At 40.8% G+C, this 18,224-nt stretch overlaps 1 protein-coding gene and 1 long non-coding RNA gene across 2 annotated transcripts; one reads left to right on the forward strand and one right to left on the reverse strand.

Moving 5' to 3' along the window:
• The first annotated feature begins 565 nt into the window (after nt 1–565).
• On the forward strand, nt 566–16,680 carry dut (deoxyuridine triphosphatase). The gene is made up of 7 exons (XM_017684869.2): nt 566–886; nt 2,376–2,535; nt 3,269–3,360; nt 3,464–3,508; nt 5,269–5,343; nt 5,444–5,514; nt 16,393–16,680. Exons 1-7 carry the CDS (start codon nt 787–789, stop codon nt 16,447–16,449), a joined length of 600 nt encoding a protein of 199 aa, XP_017540358.1. The 5' UTR covers nt 566–786; the 3' UTR covers nt 16,450–16,680.
• Nucleotides 9,536–9,880, reverse strand: LOC119263667. Its single transcript, XR_005130439.1, has 2 exons — nt 9,833–9,880; nt 9,536–9,680 (listed from the first exon to the last, which is right to left on the reverse strand). It is a non-coding gene; the product is annotated as an uncharacterized LOC119263667 (long non-coding RNA).
• Nucleotides 16,681–18,224: the final 1,544 nt, after the last annotated feature.

The raw sequence follows: 18,224 nt of genomic DNA on the forward strand, positions 1-18,224 counted from the left end.
GAGAACTGAGGCTCTGCAACGTCTTCAGTGTTTCTCAGACGCTAGGGGGCGCTCCCGAGCGAGTCCAGAATGAATGGGTTCATATGGAGCAAAATATATTTGAGCAAAATCAGTTTGTAAACGCTGAAACGTTTTTTAATGTAATTCCATATATCATAAATCATATCATAAAACATTTTAACTCCGCGGTCATATGTTTAAGAGCTTTTAAACTCGAGTCATAGGAGGTTAAAACGGGGCCTCACGCACGTCCATGACGTCAGAGAGCGCGAACAGCCAATGAGCTGCTCCGCTCGCCCATCAATCATCCCGCTCTAGCAGTAAAGCCCGCCCCCTGCAGCCCAAACCCCGCTTAGTGTATAATAAAGGAAACACGTGGGTGCATTTTCTTCGTTTTCTAGTGAAACACGTCCTAATACTGTCTAAAATTACAGGAAAGTTCTGGTTCTGAGAGATTAGAAGCTATTTTAACTGCTCGTTTTTAGCCGTTGGGTTCCATTCACTCCCATTCATTGAGGACTCGCTCGCGGGCGCCCCCTGCTGTTCAGCCGACCTGTTTCTGATGTAAACAGGGGGAGGAGACTAGGAAGAGGCCAGGCTCCTCACACCGGCTCTGACAGGACCTTTAATCCCAGTCTGGGCTGTGTGGTTCGACCAGGCTGCTGCTGGATCCGAGCTGGAGGACACAGTCATGTAGCTGGTGGTGTGGTTTGATGGACTGACCACTGCAGATCAACCCAGGGAGAGAAGACGGACGTTAGCTGGCCTCTAAAGCCTGGAAACGGGATGTTTGCCGTGTATTCGCGGTGCTGCTCCTCACTGGGGACGTTTATAAACAGGAGAACCCCGCATCGCTTATGGAGAGCCTGGTCTTCACACACGCACGGTACCTGAGCTGAACTTCTTTACCTGCCTGGCCGCTCGCTGACCCGCAGCCGGGCAGCGCAGTTAGGTGCTATGACGTGTTATTACAGGGGTATGACCGGGTACAGCTGCTGAACTCTTAGTGCTGCTTTATTAGGCTGTATTAGGCTCTATTAGGCTTTATTAGATGCATGTTGCGTCAAACTGTTATGTCTGCTTCTCGCAGTGCCTCATGGGCGCCTCTTCGGCTCCAGCTGCGTTAGAGAGGAGAGTCTCCGCTCTGCGATGTCTTTCGGGTTTCTGGGACGCTAGGGGGCGCTCCCGAGCGAGTCCAAAATGAATGGGTTGATATGGAGCGTTTGAGCAAAATCGCAGTTTAGAAACGCTGAAACATTTTTAATTAAAAGAATTCAATCATTTTAAAACATTTTAACTCCGCGGTCATATGTTTAAGAGCTTTTAAACTCGAGTTATAGGAGGTTAAAACGGCGCCTCATGCACGTCCATGACGTCAGAGAGCGCGAACCGCCAATGAGCTGCTCCGCTCGCCCATCAATCATCGCGGTCTAGCAGTAAAGCCCCGCCTCCTGCTGCCCCAAACCCGTTTGCTGTATTGAAAAAGGATTTTTCTTTTAGCGAAATTCATCCTAATATTTTATAAAATTAAAGCAACGTTCTGGGCGGAGTGATTAGAAACTATTTCAACTCTTCGTTTTTAGCCGTTGAGCTCCACTCCCGAAATCACAGTTTATAAATACTTCAACATTTTTTATGTAAAGAATGCGATCGTTTCCCGGACACAGAGCAGCTTAAAACATTTTAACAGCGCGGTTATATTTTTAAGAGCGTTTAAACTCCAGTTATAGGAGTTTAAAACATCGCCTCAAACGGGTCCGTGACGTCGGAGAGCGTGAACAGCCAATGAGCTGCTCCGCTCGCCCATCAATCATCCCGCTCTAGCAGTAAAGCCCCGCCTCCTGCAGCCCAAACCCCGTTTACTGTATACAAAAAAAGGAAATGTGTATGTGTGTATATATAAATAAATACAAGGCGAGTCAAAAATCAGAGGACACAGTTTTATTTGATTTTATTTTTTTTATTTTATTATCGACTTCTATCTTTGCGGTCATGTCCAGCAAGCTGTGTATGATGAGAAAATCCGCAACAAACACCACATTAAGCACCGCATCGTGGAGGCTTGTGACCGCATAAAAAAATTAAATTAAATTAAAATTAAATAAAACTGTGTCCTGTGACTTTTGGCTCGCCCTGTAGAACCAAAATTGCGCTTTTTAAAAAAAAATATTTTATTTTTTGCCTACGTAAGTGAAAGGTGGCGGGGCTTGTTTTGGCGCCCGCTTTAAAACCTTCGTTTGTCCGCCAAAATCACAGAAGCGCGGCTCCGGGAAGAAGCTAAGCTAGCGGGGTTCTGCAGCGGCTATTTTTATTGTTTTAATGTTTTAATGTTTTATCTGTGAATATAATATAATATAATATTTCGCTCCCTGCAGAGAAGATGCCGTGCTCAGATGTGACAGAAGCCGCTGCTGTGTCTCCAGCCAAGAGGAGCAGGCCTGACCACGGCTTTGTGCTCAAATTCGCTAAACTGACAGAAAACGCCACGACGCCGAGCCGAGGCTCCAGCAAGGCGGCGGGATACGACCTGTACAGGTAGGACTGGAGCGCAGTGCTGCACTGAGGTGAACGTTTCACAGCTGAAAGGCTCACCTTCTTTATAACCAAGTGTTCGAGATGAAGTCGAGCAGAGCGGTTCGGTGAGAAATGGCTCAGATGTCTTTACAGTGGTGGTGATGGGAACCAGGCGTCGCCAGACTAACAACACCCACCCACAACAAAACCTCATTTTTCAGTTTTTGACGTAATTCGAAAGAACTCCTCGTCCTACATATTGTGTGTGAATTTCACGGTGAATGGACCAACAGAAATGACCCAAAATGACTAGGAAAGACGTCTGGTTCCATTGACTTACATTAGCAGCGAGGTCGGTTTTCCCCTTCTCCTGTAAAGTTGGCGTTTTCGAGGTTTTGATCCAGGTGTTTTATTTACCATCCAGAACCACCAGAGAGCCTAAACGAGTCTGCTCAGCTTTATATGCAATGTTGATGGAAAATCTGGAATAATACCTTTTTCTTTGTGGACTATTTTGCCCCTGCATGTAATTTAACCTTATCCCTCCACCCTGAATGGAGCTTAAGGCAAAAAATATTCCCAAAAGGTGTTGAGAAAGTGTCTGTTATGGGAGTTTATTCGTGTTAATAGCTGTGAGGGAGCTTTTAGATGTGGACGTCTGGTTCCTGTCACCTATTTTGACCGTTTTAAAGTTGATTGCATGGAAATTTTGGTGGAGTTGCCCTTCATCTGATCTGTGTCTGTCTGTGTTCAGTGCTTATGACTACTCCATAGGGCCGATGGATAAGGCCATAGTGAAGACGGATATCCAGATAGCTGTTCCTCCGGGCTTCTACGGCAGAGTAGGTGAGTCAGGGAAGCTTTCGTTCGCCTCTTGCTGCGCTCAGGACTCGAGCTGTGTGTGTCAGATAATCTCATGTTTTAATATCTGTGATCTTCTGTTCCGAAGCTCCTCGCTCGGGTCTGGCAGCGAAACACTTCATTGACGTTGGAGGTAAGTTCAGCGTTGAAGGAACCGGGACCCAAACCCGACAACCAGATAAGTACTAATATAATGAGGCCACGAGTTATTCATATGGCTGTTGTAGGAAGAAAACCTTGTATCTCCAAAATTGGAACTTTACAGGAGAAAGAAAAAACATACTGTAGTTTTGATGCAAGTCAATGGAACCAGACGTCTTTCCAAGTCGTTTTGGGCCCATCATCATGAGAGTGGAGTTACCAGGTTTTCTTCCGACAGCAGCGATATATGCATTTATTATAGTGAGGGTACCAGCCTTGTGCCCCCTGGCGTCCTTCAAAATAAGAGTCCTGGGCCAAGAACGTGGTGCCTGGCTACACCAAACCAAGTCTAGGTATCTGACGCTAAAGTACTTAAAAACTAAAACACAAAATAAAATCAAGCAAAAATTGTGATCTTGGCTGCCCAAGTTAAAATATGCGTAACTGAATAATATGACGGGGGGGGGGCAGTAAAGGGAGGGTGTTATGAAGCCGTGCAGCTGATGGGACTCTAAGGTAACTTGGCTGGTGGTGTAAACTTGGTGTAACAGCTCCGTATTAAACAGTGTTTCATGGTGATAATCCATTATTCGATGATCGTTTAAGTGTTGAATACGATGTTTAAACGAGCTAAAATGCATTTTAACGGGCTGTGAAAGTTTCCTGACCCCATCTGCGTCCCTGGGCTTCCCTGCCTGCCGTTTTCAGGTCATGCTGGGCGGGTCGGTCACTATTTGCATAGATTTGATGTCCAGCCCCAGCTTAGATGGTCTTGCCAGCCGATTTGATTTGGGGGGAGAGGGGGTGGTGGTGGTGGTGGGGGGGTTATATGATAATGTCTGGGATGTGTCGTTGACACGTCAGACTGGAAAACTTGCCGGTGTACGGAATACCTGTTAAAAAGCTGCTAAAGTAATGCTGTAATGACTGTTTTTAGCCCTTCAGTGCACAAAAATGCTCTCGGTTCTGATGTTAAAACTCGTATTTCTACAAAATAAGAAGAAACGAATATGAAATGGTGCTTTTGTAATTTAGTTTTTTATAGGGGTTGGATTTCTGTTTACACGTCCCAGAAAAGTCTGCGCCTGCGTTAAAGTCAGACACCTTTACGTCTGTCGTGTAGACCTGGCAGTTTTCAGAAGAGCACAAGAACTGGTTTCACCAGATAATTGCATGCAGCTCCCTGAAGGGTGGAGAATGACCTGTAGCGCCTCGATGGGGTGGCGTTGGTCAGCGTGCACCAATCTGTTGAAGAGCGTCCTCCGTTTAATTTGGGGAAGTTAAGCTCTTCACTGCACTCTGCACTTCAGCCCGGTGCTGTTTTGAGCTCTGTGGTTGATTTGCGTGCTGATTTGACTTCAGTCATTACTTCAAAGTACAATACTGCCTCTAGTACATCTTTAAAAAAAAATTAAAAGGTTCTTGAAGGGTTCTTTAGTCAAGACGGTGGTTCTAAATATAACCACAAACTCTCAGAGCCCTTTGCTTGATTAAAGCAAAACTTTTTTGTGAAGAGTTCTGCACGTCACCCAAAAGGGTTCTGTATAGAACGGGGCTGCCCAGTCCTGGTCCTGGAGATCTACCACCCTGTGGAGTTTGGCTCCAACCCTGATCTCATGCACCTGATTCAGGTAATAAAGGCCTGTGACTATATGAGCTGTGTGTTGGATCTGAGCTGCCGGGACCAGGATTGAGCATGTTTAGGGTTCTGTGAACGTCGAGTCCGCCGTCAGTCTTGTCTTCTCTGTTCAGCTGGTGTTGTGGACGAGGACTACAGAGGAAATGTTGGCGTGGTGCTGTTTAACTTCAGCAAGGAGACGTTTGAAGGTAAGCTGCTGCCGTTTGAGCTCCTAACTGCCTCTGGTTTAGGTTAAATGAGGGTTTGGGCGTAACTGACGTTCTCTGCTGTTTTTCTGTCTCCTTGCAGTAAAAAAAGGAGACAGAGTGGCTCAGCTGGTCTGTGAGAAGATCTGTTACCCTGACCTGGTGGAGTTGGAGGTAAGTACCAGCAAGGCTGGGCCTGGATTCCATGATGTTAACCCCCATATGCCCCCTGCAACAAATTTGTCTGGATTTTCCAGAAACGAGGGAATCTTTAACCCTCTGATTGGATTCTGGAGTGATCAGAGTCTCTCTGATATCAAATACACGATTTCCAAAAGTATTCGGCCGTCTGGCTTCACACGCATATGAACTTGAGTGACGTCCCGTTCTTAATCCATAGGGTTTAATATGATGTCAGCCCACCCTTTGCAGCTATAACAGCTTCAGCTCTTCTGGGAAGGCTTTCCACAAGGTTTAGGAGTGTTTATGGGAATTTCTGACCGTTCTTCCAGAAGCACATTTGTGAGGTCAGACACTGATGTTGGACGAGAAGGCCTGGCTCACAGTCTCCACTCTAATTCATCCCAAAGGTGTTCTAATAATAATAATAATAAATTTTTAATTTAAAAGCGCCTTTCTCGACACTCAAGTTCTGTCGGGTTGAGGGTTAGGGTTAAGACATCCACGAGAAGAACTCGGTGAGCGAAATAGCCAATCGGAGCGCTAGAGGAGACGAGCGTGAACGGTGGAGCTGCATGTGAAACCCAAGCCGACGAGAGCTGAAATGATCGCGTGGGATCCAGACGTCAGGTCAAGCTCAGCTGCCAGTTGGTACACTCTAAAAAGAAATGTGTTAAAAATGACAGACTGTGTAGAATTTAAACACATTCTGTGAGTGTTGCTCAGAGACAACACATGTTGTGTTGATTCTGACACATCCAGTGTGTAATCCAGCTTTACACACTAAATGTGTCATTTTTACACAACTTGTGTTGATTATGCATAATCAAGATAATGGATCAAATAAAAAAAATAAAAAAAGCATGAAACATGATTCCATTTTTATTACCATGCCTTGTACATGGTTCAACTTTATTTTCTTTTGGAATTAGCAATGAATTAACACTCAAAAACGTGCCTGCTTGTAACAAATTCATTGTCTTTTGTGATAAGTAATGAACACCTGAAAACAAAAGGCCAAACAGTAAAGCGATGTATAAAACATAGCTCATATAAAATTAGTCACAAACGTTCACTGTTCTCACATATTATTACATAACCTTATGAATTTAACATCGAACATCAGTACAGAAATAAAATTCGTCTTTTATATAAACAGAACTGCAAAATGTGAGGCTAAACAATTTTGTATCTTGGATTCAAGTAGAGCTCGTCTGTGTTGGAAGTGGCTAGTACATCAAGAGGCCTAACATCTGAAGCATCGTCTAAGCTGATCATTTCATAGTCATTGGTTCGCTTGACCACATATGCATAGAAATGCTCATCAAGTTCAAACTTTTCTGAGAAGTGCTTATTCATTTTAAAGGGTGTGTCTATTTCATCAAACATGTTTGGCACTTTCAAATTCACTCATGAGTGACTGAACCTGTTCATTCTCATGTGGCACCCCAATGCTAGTTAGCGCAGACTCTCTACAGTTCTCTCTAATGCCTCTTTCACACTAGTAACACTCCTTGTTACATCCATTAGTGTTACATTTGATCCAGAATACATTTTTTGCAATAAATGACACTGCACTGTCACTTATAGGGGTAGTTTTAAAAACTGGAGAAGGTATGATGGTTCCCTCATTAGCTGGTGTCCTATCCTCGGATAAATCTGAGAATTCCATTTGCCATGTGTGAATAGACTCACTGTCCACGGTGGTACACGTTAACTGGTGAACTCTGTGAAGATGCTTCGTAAATGATTTGATGTTGTGGTACGTCCTTGGACAGCCATCCTGACTTCACTCTTATTTGCAGCCCCTCTGACAATGCATGTATTTCACGAAGATGCCAAATTAGTTTCTTTACTTCTGAATTGTGACTGTCGACATTCTGGACAAGTGTACGTTATGCTGTGAATTGTACAGCTTTAAGCTTCGAAATGAGGTTCAGTATCTTGGCTTTCCGGCTAGTTGAGAGAGGCATGTCATAGATGTGTTCAAAGAAGCAGAACGCTGAGCTGAGCTGACATGGATAGGCCAGGTTACACACCCAGTAGAGCTTGAATAGCTTGTCCACAGCACGTCAGTCCTTCTTCAAGAGGAATTGTAATTCGGTCACTCTTTCCAACGATGACGTATTGCCTTGCAGCAGCCCTCAGATTTCCACAGATTAGCTGGGGCTGGTGGGTCAGTGAAGAACAGTCATCACAAAGAGAAGCAATGCTGCTTCCAGCCTAAAATGTAAACAAACAAAAAAAATAATTTGAGTGTAATCAGCTGTTACTACATACACTTGCTAAAAATACAAACGACCGATTTCTTTCGTTTTTAATTTTTAGGTTATTCCAGTTAACAAGCATGTCTACAATTACATATTTTCACACTTGATTGAACTAATCAGCCACCTACATGTCCTTTATGATTTATTTGTTGCACTAGAAAAGGCAAAACGTATCTGTCTTATAATAAAATTAATTCTAGATAGACAGACAGATAGATAGACAGACTTACTGGAACAAAATCAACAAGGAATGTTATTGCAGACTTCACTGAACAGCGACTCATTGCAACTGGTGGCAGTAGATGTGTAAGGACTACAAGCACAGTGTAACACTTCTCATCTGAAAATGAGACACAAATAAATTTACTAGCCCACCAAAACGATTACACAGAGACTGTAGCATTATATGTGAAATATACTGAGAGTTATATTTGAAATGTATACCTTCATTCTGGTGTTCCATGTCCTTAATAAGAGATGCAAGATCACCCGTCTCCATGATGCCAATTGCCTTGACTTGGGAATGATGGTAGCCTCCCATCTTCTTAAGAACAAATCTCCCTTTTCCTCATACATTTTACCAAACTCTGTTTCAAGCTTTTAGGAAACAAAAAAATTAGACATTTTAATTTAAGGAACATGATATTACCAGCTATAACACACACGGTCAACTGAGTTCCTAACAGTTAATTAACTAAATTAACCGACTTCTAGAAATTCATATCACCTCCATGAGTGCACATGGTATTCAGCTAAGCTGTGTTATATAATAACCCTTAATAATATTAAGTTATTTACATCACACATGGCACAAAACTGACAGCCCTACTGAAAAAGCATTTAAAAGTAAGGAGACAAAACGCACTGTACTGTACCTACCAGAGTTGGGATATCCAAGAAGCGTGGGTATTCCTCAAAGATTTCAGACAGGGAGGGGGAACGTTTGGCTATCCATGATCTGCGCCAGGTGAATGTTTTCTGCATTGCTGCTTTGATCGATGAAATGTTGTCTGTAGAAGGCCTAAGCCTTTTCATCAAGTTGATCCACTCAGTTGTCCACCTACCATCTTCCTCCTCCTTGTCTGAATTAGGTCCATCTTCACTGCGTCGCTTGTGTGCCTTATAACGCCGCTGACCATCTTCTAGCTTCGACGAATGTTGCGCAGTCTCGTTTTCCAAAAATCCAGAATGAGAATCTGGATCGTAAAAGTGCTCCTGGCATAAAATCAAAAAGTCAAACGCATAACAGAAAAAAAACAGTAATAGCCGCTACTGGTAAGAGAATGTTGTTAAAAGATGCATAAGAGTAACATTCATCTGTGGAAAAAAATATTTTTAAAAAATACTAGAGCTAAAGACAAATGTACGAAACAAATCACATTAAAAAAATACAAATAAGTAGATGCCACTTCAATGCAGTACAACATTAAGAAATAAAAAAAGGCATTTGAAAAAGATGCTAGGGACACTGTTGCGTTTGTTAGTCTAAGTTTTTAAGGATTTTTTTTATTTAAGCATTTTAGTGTCTAGTTTTTAAATTTAATTAATTTACACAAATACACAACTTAAATGAGAACATCTGAAGCAGTTTTATTACTATTTAAATTTGAGCAGATGCTTATCCTTAGATCAGTTAACCACAACATAAATAATATAAAATGCATGTGCAAGAATCATGTTCAATTTTAAAAACAATATGAAAAAATTATGTAGTAAAAAAAACCCAATATTTTTTCCTTCGTTAATTAATGATTCTGTATGATCTACAACTGGGAACCAAAGCATGTACTTGCAAATCCTTCCCCTTTTCCATCTACCTGGACTCTCAGGGACGGGAACACAGTGATGATGTTCTTTGCTAGAGCCACTTTTTCAGTACTTGTTGGATAACTAATTAATAGAAGAACAACAAACCAAGTCAAAACTGAAATATGAAGCATATGCTCTGCTCTAGTTCAGCAGTGTAATACAAGCCACTATAAATTGCTGCATTTTTTTAATTTACTTTTTCTTGAATATGTTAAGTGGTTTGTTTTACTCACAATCCATGCTTTTCCACCAGGTCAGATATGCATACTTTAACAAGCTTTAGTCTTGCTTTTTCTGTCACAGTGCCTTTGGTTTTGAGTTCATCAAGTGTCTCTGGTGCTTTCTTTTCCATAGGCTGAGATGATTCAGTCTCTTTGCATGATAAGAACAGCTGGAATCTTATCAAAGTTACTGATGTCTACATTCCTATCTACGTCAATAAGTTCCCGAAACTGTGGGTTGAATTTCAGAATTCTCACTACAACATATCCAAGTTGTTCTGCCGATGCTTTTTCAATAAGATGCTCAGTGTTGCGAACATCATAGATCTTCCTTGAACGTTCTGTCTCATCCCTGTATTTGGTGGCAAGAACTTGAAGAAAATTCTTTGCAGATTCTTGGTTCTGAAAACAAATGTGAGAAGAAAAAAAAAAATAAAACGTGAGAAATCTTACGTCTCACTCTGTCCCCAGCACGCCACTGTACTCTCACAGAGAGCTAACCTAGTTAGCTAACTAGGTCAACTAGCTAGGTTATCTAGGCATTTTATTACTCATAGGAAAATATTTTGGACCAAACTATTGAGTTTACCGGGCACTTAGCTAAGCTAGTTAGCTGTTAGGTTAGTTAACCTAACCTAGATTAGCTAGCGGTTAACTAGTCCTGCACCACATTTAGCCAGCTAGTTAATGTTAAGAAAACAGCCAAATTGTGCAGGGTGTAAATAAACTAGCTACTTTTAGCTGCTAGACGTGCAGGAGACCCTTTTTACCTCACCTAGCTGTAGTAGCTGAGGCACTTTTTAGCACCATTTCCTGATTAAACAATGGAGTTGAGGTAAAACACTAACTAGCTAGGTTAGCTATCTTACCTAGGTTAGCTTGCTAGCTAGCATTATCCCTTTTTACTTCGCCTTGCTGAAGCTGCTGAGGCATCAGCTACGACAATCATTTTGGCGCCATTTCCTGACTAAACAATGCAGTCGAGCTAAAGTTACACTAACTAGCGTTAGCTAGGTTATCTTATTTGGATAGCTAGCTAGCTAACATGAATTTACAACTTAATATGACGCTAGTTTATAATCCAACTCTGGCATTAAGGCTAATTTAATGTTAGCTGACCTAGGTTAGCTCGCATTGCGTCAGTCAGTCAGTCAGTCAGTCAGTCAGTCAGTCAGTCAAAAACATTAGCTAGATTGTTAGGTTAGCATTAAAAGCGTTTAATGCTCTCACCTAAGCATGGGTGCTAACATTAGCCACTTATTAAACTTTTGTTTCATCCCAGAAGTTCATATTATCAAAAATAAATAAATAAATAAAATCCTACCCGTATTGCTGGAACCTCCATCCTGACCACCAATGCATAATAGACTGAGGCGATGGCTGGAATCTTTGGGAAAAAATGCACTGAATAGACGGTCATTTTTTTTTTTCCCCTTACATGTAATGCAACAAATTTATTTTACCAGTTTGTGCCTGAAATTACATACCCACATTTTAAGGCTTTTTCCTCTAATATTAAATAAGAGGAAATTTTATGAATTAACGTTACTTAGAAGCCTTTACAAAATGAATTTGTTCTCACAAAAAAAAAATCTCCTGTTTGAAATAACACACTCTTCTGGCTCTAATTCACTAACGAGAGCCAGACGGTTTGATTAATGTAAAACGTGCCCACATTGGATAAAATATGGATGTAAGAAAAACGCAAATATGGAATCATATTTTTAAATAAAAAGGTATATTTCGCCCTAAATGTTTATTTTCTGAAAGGAAATATAGCTAAATTGGCTAGATAACGGAAAAGCAGATATTCTAAGCTTTAATATGGCATATTGAGTGTCTATATTGAGCCTATAATTATCCATACAAACGGGCAAATATGAATTATGACCTATTTCTGGCCCGTAGGCAGGCCAATGCACGTTAAGAGGTTAAGTAAAATTCAATCACAATTTTTCCTGTATAAATGTATTTTCTCAGAGGTTAACACATAAATGTGTGGATTTTCTAGGGGTCATATTACACAAGTGTGTGTTAAAAGAATCCAGAATTGGCACAAAATGTGTTACAGTGCTCACAACACAGTAGATGTGTAGAAAAAATAACACACATTTGTTCTTAGAGTGTAGTAAAATATTTCTCCAGCTCTCATATCAGCATTTCTCACCTCATTCGTCCAATTTTTCGTTTTGGCCCAAACACGTCCAGTAAGTTCTGCTCCGTGTTTGATCATGATTGATCTGAGGAGATCTGGGAGTTGGAGGTTTTTATTTGTAGCTGACATTGTGTGTTCTCCCTCTTGGCCTTGTGGTCTAGTGTTGGTGCCTCCCGACAAAAAGACGAAGTTCTGTGCCGAACTAATAAATGCGATGCTCGGTTTTAAAAAGCTGCTGAGATTGATGGTGAATGTGGGTTTCAGACTACGGTTCTGTTTTCCTGCCATCACAGTGCGTAATAAGTGTGAGCTCCTCTATACTCATCAAATCTTAGAAACCTGATGGAGCTCGATTTCAGTAGGCATAGTTTATTATTTATTATTATTATTATTATTATTATTATTATTATTTTTATTATTATTATTATTATTATTATTATTATTATTATTATTATATAATTTTTCTTGTATAGTATTGTAAATGCTAACCAGGCATATCTGAGATGTATATCTTAGTTTATGCATTTTAAGCTGTTCTTTTCGGAGCAATCTGAAGGATCCAATAAGTTGCACACTGTTTACATGCTCTTAATACTCCGGTAACTGCAGAACATCTTGTGAACACATTCACTGATGGAAAATCTCAGTACTGATGACACCACTGTTGATGCCAGGACCAGTATGATGGTCCTCTGGTCCTCTTTAAAGAGCCTGAGCCCGCAGTGGTGCTGATATCCACAAATGTGTTCTCATATCTACTGTTGCAAGCTTGGATAATTCAGAGATCTGTACTTAAAAACCCACTTAACTCAATGAGAAACTGTAGAACGGACTCGGTTTATATCACAACACCTACATTTAGAGCCGGTTATTCATTCAGCCTAATGAGAAACTGTAGAACGGACTCGGTTTATATCACAATACCTACATTTAGAGTCGGTTATTCATTCAGTCTAATGAGAAACTGTAGAACGGACTCGGTTTATATCACAATACCTACATTTAGAGCCGGTTATTCATTCAGTCTAATGAGAAACTGTAGAACAGACTCGGTTTATATCACAATACCTACATTTAGAGTCGGTTATTCATTCAGTCTAATGAGAAACTGTAGAACAGACTCGGTTTATATCACAATACCTACATTTAGAGCCGGTTATTCATTCAGTCTAATGAGAAACTGTAGAACGGACTCGGTTTATATCACAACACCTACATTTAGAGCCGGTTATTCATTCAGTCTAATGAGAAACTGTAGAACGGACTCGGTTTATATCACAATACCTACATTTAGAGCCGGTTATTCATTCAGCCTAATGAGAAACTGTAGAACGGACTCGGTTTATATCACAATACCTACATTTAGAGTCGGTTATTCATTCAGTCTAATGAGAAACTGTAGAACGGACTCGGTTTATATCACAATACCTACATTTAGAGCCGGTTATTCATTCAGTCTAATGAGAAACTGTAGAACAGACTCGGTTTATATCACAATACCTACATTTAGAGCCGGTTATTCATTCAGCCTAATGAGAAACTGTAGAACGGACTCGGTTTATATCACAATACCTACATTTAGAGTCGGTTATTCATTCAGTCTAATGAGAAACTGTAGAACGGACTCGGTTTATATCACAATACCTACATTTAGAGCCGGTTATTCATTCAGTCTAATGAGAAACTGTAGAACGGACTCGGTTTATATCACAATACCTACATTTAGAGCCGGTTATTCATTCAGTCTAATGAGAAACTGTAGAACGGACTCGGTTTATATCACAATACCTACATTTAGAGTCGGTTATTCATTCAGTCTAATGAGAAACTGTAGAACGGACTCGGTTTATATCACAATACCTACATTTAGAGCCGGTTATTCATTCAGTCTAATGAGAAACTGTAGAATGGACTCGGTTTATATCACAATACCTACATTTAGAGCCGGTTATTCATTCAGTCTAATGAGAAACTGTAGAACGGACTCGGTTTATATCACAATACCTACATTTAGAGTCGGTTATTCATTCAGTCTAATGAGAAACTGTAGAACGGACTCGGTTTATATCACAATACCTACATTTAGAGTCGGTTATTCATTCAGTCTAATGAGAAACTGTAGAACGGACTCGGTTTATATCACAATACCTACATTTAGAGTCGGTTATTCATTCAGTCTAATGAGAAACTGTAGAACGGACTCGGTTTATATCACAATACCTACATTTAGAGTCGGTTATTCATTCAGTCTAATGAGAAACTGTAGAACGGACTCGGTTTATATCACAATACCTACATTTAGAGTCGGTTATTCATTCAGTCTAATGAGAAACTGTAGAACGGACTCGGTTTATATCACAATACCTACATTTAGAGTCGGTTATTCATTCAGTCTAATGAGAAACTGTAGAACGGACTCGGTTTATATCACAATACCTACATTTAGAGTCGGTTATTCATTCAGCCTAATGAGAAACTGTAGAACGGACTCGGTTTATATCACAATACCTACATTTAGAGCCGGTTATTCATTCAGCCTAATGAGAAACTGTAGAACGGACTCGGTTTATATCACAATACCTACATTTAGAGCCGGTTATTCATTCAGTCTAATGAGAAACTGTAGAACGGACTCGGTTTATATCACAATACCTACATTTAGAGCCGGTTATTCATTCAGCCTAATGAGAAACTGTAGAACGGACTCGGTTTATATCACAATACCTACATTTAGAGCCGGTTATTCATTCAGCCTAATGAGAAACTGTAGAACGGACTCGGTTTATATCACAATACCTACATTTAGAGTCGGTTATTCATTCAGTCTAATGAGAAACTGTAGAACGGACTCGGTTTATATCACAATACCTACATTTAGAGCCGGTTATTCATTCAGTCTAATGAGAAACTGTAGAACGGACTCGGTTTATATCACAATACCTACATTTAGAGCCGGTTATTCATTCAGTCTAATGAGAAACTGTAGAACGGACTCGGTTTATATCACAATACCTACATTTAGAGTCGGTTATTCATTCAGTCTAATGAGAAACTGTAGAACGGACTCGGTTTATATCACAATACCTACATTTAGAGCCGGTTATTCATTCAGTCTAATGAGAAACTGTAGAACGGACTCGGTTTATATCACAATACCTACATTTAGAGCCGGTTATTCATTCAGTCTAATGAGAAACTGTAGAACGGACTCGGTTTATATCACAATACCTACATTTAGAGTCGGTTATTCATTCAGTCTAATGAGAAACTGTAGAACGGACTCGGTTTATATCACAATACCTACATTTAGAGTCGGTTATTCATTCAGTCTAATGAGAAACTGTAGAACGGACTCGGTTTATATCACAATACCTACATTTAGAGTCGGTTATTCATTCAGTCTAATGAGAAACTGTAGAACGGACTCGGTTTATATCACAATACCTACATTTAGAGCCGGTTATTCATTCAGTCTAATGAGAAACTGTAGAACGGACTCGGTTTATATCACAATACCTACATTTAGAGCCGGTTATTCATTCAGTCTAATGAGAAACTGTAGAACGGACTCGGTTTATATCACAATACCTACATTTAGAGTCGGTTATTCATTCAGCCTAATGAGAAACTGTAGAACGGACTCGGTTTATATCACAATACCTACATTTAGAGCCGGTTATTCATTCAGTCTAATGAGAAACTGTAGAACGGACTCGGTTTATATCACAATACCTACATTTAGAGTCGGTTATTCATTCAGTCTAATGAGAAACTGTAGAACGGACTCGGTTTATATCACAATACCTACATTTAGAGTCGGTTATTCATTCAGCCTAATGAGAAACTGTAGAACGGACTCGGTTTATATCACAATACCTACATTTAGAGTCGGTTATTCATTCAGTCTAATGAGAAACTGTAGAACGGACTCGGTTTATATCACAATACCTACATTTAGAGTCGGTTATTCATTCAGACTAATGAGAAACTGTAGAATGGACTCGGTTTATATCACAATACCTACATTTAGAGTCGGTTATTCATTCAGTCTAATGAGAAACTGTAGAACGGACTCGGTTTATATCACAATACCTACATTTAGAGTCGGTTATTCATTCAGACTAATGAGAAACTGTAGAATGGACTCGGTTTATATCACAATACCTACATTTAGAGTCGGTTGTTTTGATTTCACCAGTGTTGTGTTGCTGGTTATGAGAGACTGGCTGGAGCTTGGAGAGGCCAGTAATCCTGATTTGTGAAGTCCTCTGGTGTGTCTGCTGTCCTGTAATGTGGAGTTAAGCTGCTGAAGGAACTGTGCTTGAACGCTGATCATGGAAATGCTCGTTTCTTTTAGATCTGCTGTTCTGTATGAAGTGTCTTAAGTTTAAATGTTGGTGTCTGGTTTGTTTTTCAGACCCTGGATGAGACCGAGAGAGGATCTGGAGGATTCGGCTCTACGGGAAGAAACTGAAGCTGCTTGTGTTTTTTTAAAAGTTTAGTTTATTAAACTTATTAAAATAAAGTTCTTTTTTATAGAAATGGTTGAGCCTTGTGAGGCGTTGTGACTGAGTTCTCCCAGCAGGTGGTGCTCTCGGCTCGTTTTCTGGTTGCAGCTTCAGGTATGAATGAAGTCGTTTGCGGCGGAGTAATACTTGGACACTTCATGTAGGTCTTAATTTTATTAAACGTGGTGTTTCATAAATGCTTATGAAATCATAATTTAATGTTGAAGACGTCGACAGGAGTGCATTGATGTGGAATGCTCTCGTGTAGAGAAACGTGCCGAGGCAAATGAACACCTTCCCTCATGTTTTATGGGATTTGTGGCAGTGAATGCTGTATTGCGTAAACACATTCTTTGGTAAAGGGAGTCGAACCAGCGTGGAAGCTTTTAAATGGTAAAATGTCTATTATACAGGGTCTTTAGTCTGACGGAGCTTTAACCCAAAGCGGTGTTAGACCCCTGAAGTTATCGGTTTAGCAGAACCGGTCTTAGACTGGGACTAAGCTGGAACGGCACCGAGTCAGAATTGTTCAGAGGTGGTGATGGGACCCAGACATTATTGCATATATGAATTCACTGTTTTAAGATTCATGGTGGAGGGATACATGCAGGGTGGGGCAGTCGTGGGCTCTAGGTCAGGAAACCAGCCTTGTGACCAGAAGGTCGATAGTTCAATCCCCTGACCTGATGGCACATGACTGAGGGTGCCCTTGAGCAAGACCCCTGAACCCCCAACTGCTTCCTGGGTGGTGGGTGTGTGTGGTGTGTTTCACCTCTGCATTTAACCCATCGGTGAAGTGAAATTTCCCTGTTGTAGGACTAATAAGGATCTCTTAATCTTAATCCCCAGTGCTGACGGTATGACTGAGGACACCTAACCCCAACTGCTCCCCGGTGCTGCACACACTCTGGGCAAGTGTGCTCACTGCCCCCGAGTGTGTGTTTTCACTAGTGTGTATGTGGTGTTTCACTGCACTGATGGGTTCAATGCAGAGGTGAAATTTCCCCGCTGTGGGACTAATCAGGGTCTCTTAATCACTTAAATGGTCCCCAAAGAAAACCGATTATTCCAGATTTTCCATCAACATTCCATATAAACTCACTCGTGTAGGTTCTCTGGTGGTTCTGGATAGTAAATAAAATGTCTGTTGTAGCCATGGCGACGCCTGGTTCCCATCACCACCACTGTAACCATCTCACACCAAACCGGTAAGCTTAGTTACTAGTGCCGTAGATGATGGTGCACAGTACCCAGACTGGATTTCACACCTTCCCTATACTAGTGCACTGCATAGGGTGTGAAATGATCGCTTTCAACCAAATTCTGCACTTTATATCCACTTATGTCTTTTAGAGAAAGCTCGCTTTGTATTTGGACCAATTCCTGACTTTAATATCAGTGAACATGCCGAGATTTTATTCCATGAAGTTCCTTTTTCTGTTCGTGCAGTATAAATGACTGTGTTTTCAAATGGGTGGAAAACAAGTGGTATCACAATGATCTCTGGGATTTAGCCTTAGGCTTTAGTTCTTAAATGGTTCTAGATAATGCTTTCCTTTCTTAAAAACACCTCATGCAGTCCCTTGGGTTCTGATGAATTCAGTCAGGTGCTTTAGCAAGAACAACGTGTGTTTGGGTCCAGGTCCAGGTCCTGATCTGAATCACCTACAAAGCAGGATTTCTTAGCCAGATAACTAGTCTAAAGATCCAGACTGACCAATCAGAACATCTCTCAGCAAGG

This window comes from Pygocentrus nattereri, chromosome 7, assembly GCF_015220715.1.
Source record: "Pygocentrus nattereri isolate fPygNat1 chromosome 7, fPygNat1.pri, whole genome shotgun sequence".
Lineage (NCBI taxonomy): Eukaryota > Metazoa > Chordata > Actinopteri > Characiformes > Serrasalmidae > Pygocentrus > Pygocentrus nattereri.

What these genes read in the sequence shown, in the direction of transcription:
- dut (XM_017684869.2), top strand. Translation starts at nt 787, where the DNA reads ATGTTTGCCGTGTATTCGCGGTGCTGCTCCTCACTGGGGACGTTTATA. An exon ending in CTGGTCTTCACACACGCACG is followed by an intron (nt 887 to 2,375) that starts GTACCTGAGCTG and finishes CGCTCCCTGCAG; the next exon opens with AGAAGATGCCGTGCTCAGAT. An exon ending in GGGCTTCTACGGCAGAGTAG is followed by an intron (nt 3,361 to 3,463) that starts GTGAGTCAGGGA and finishes TCTGTTCCGAAG; the next exon opens with CTCCTCGCTCGGGTCTGGCA.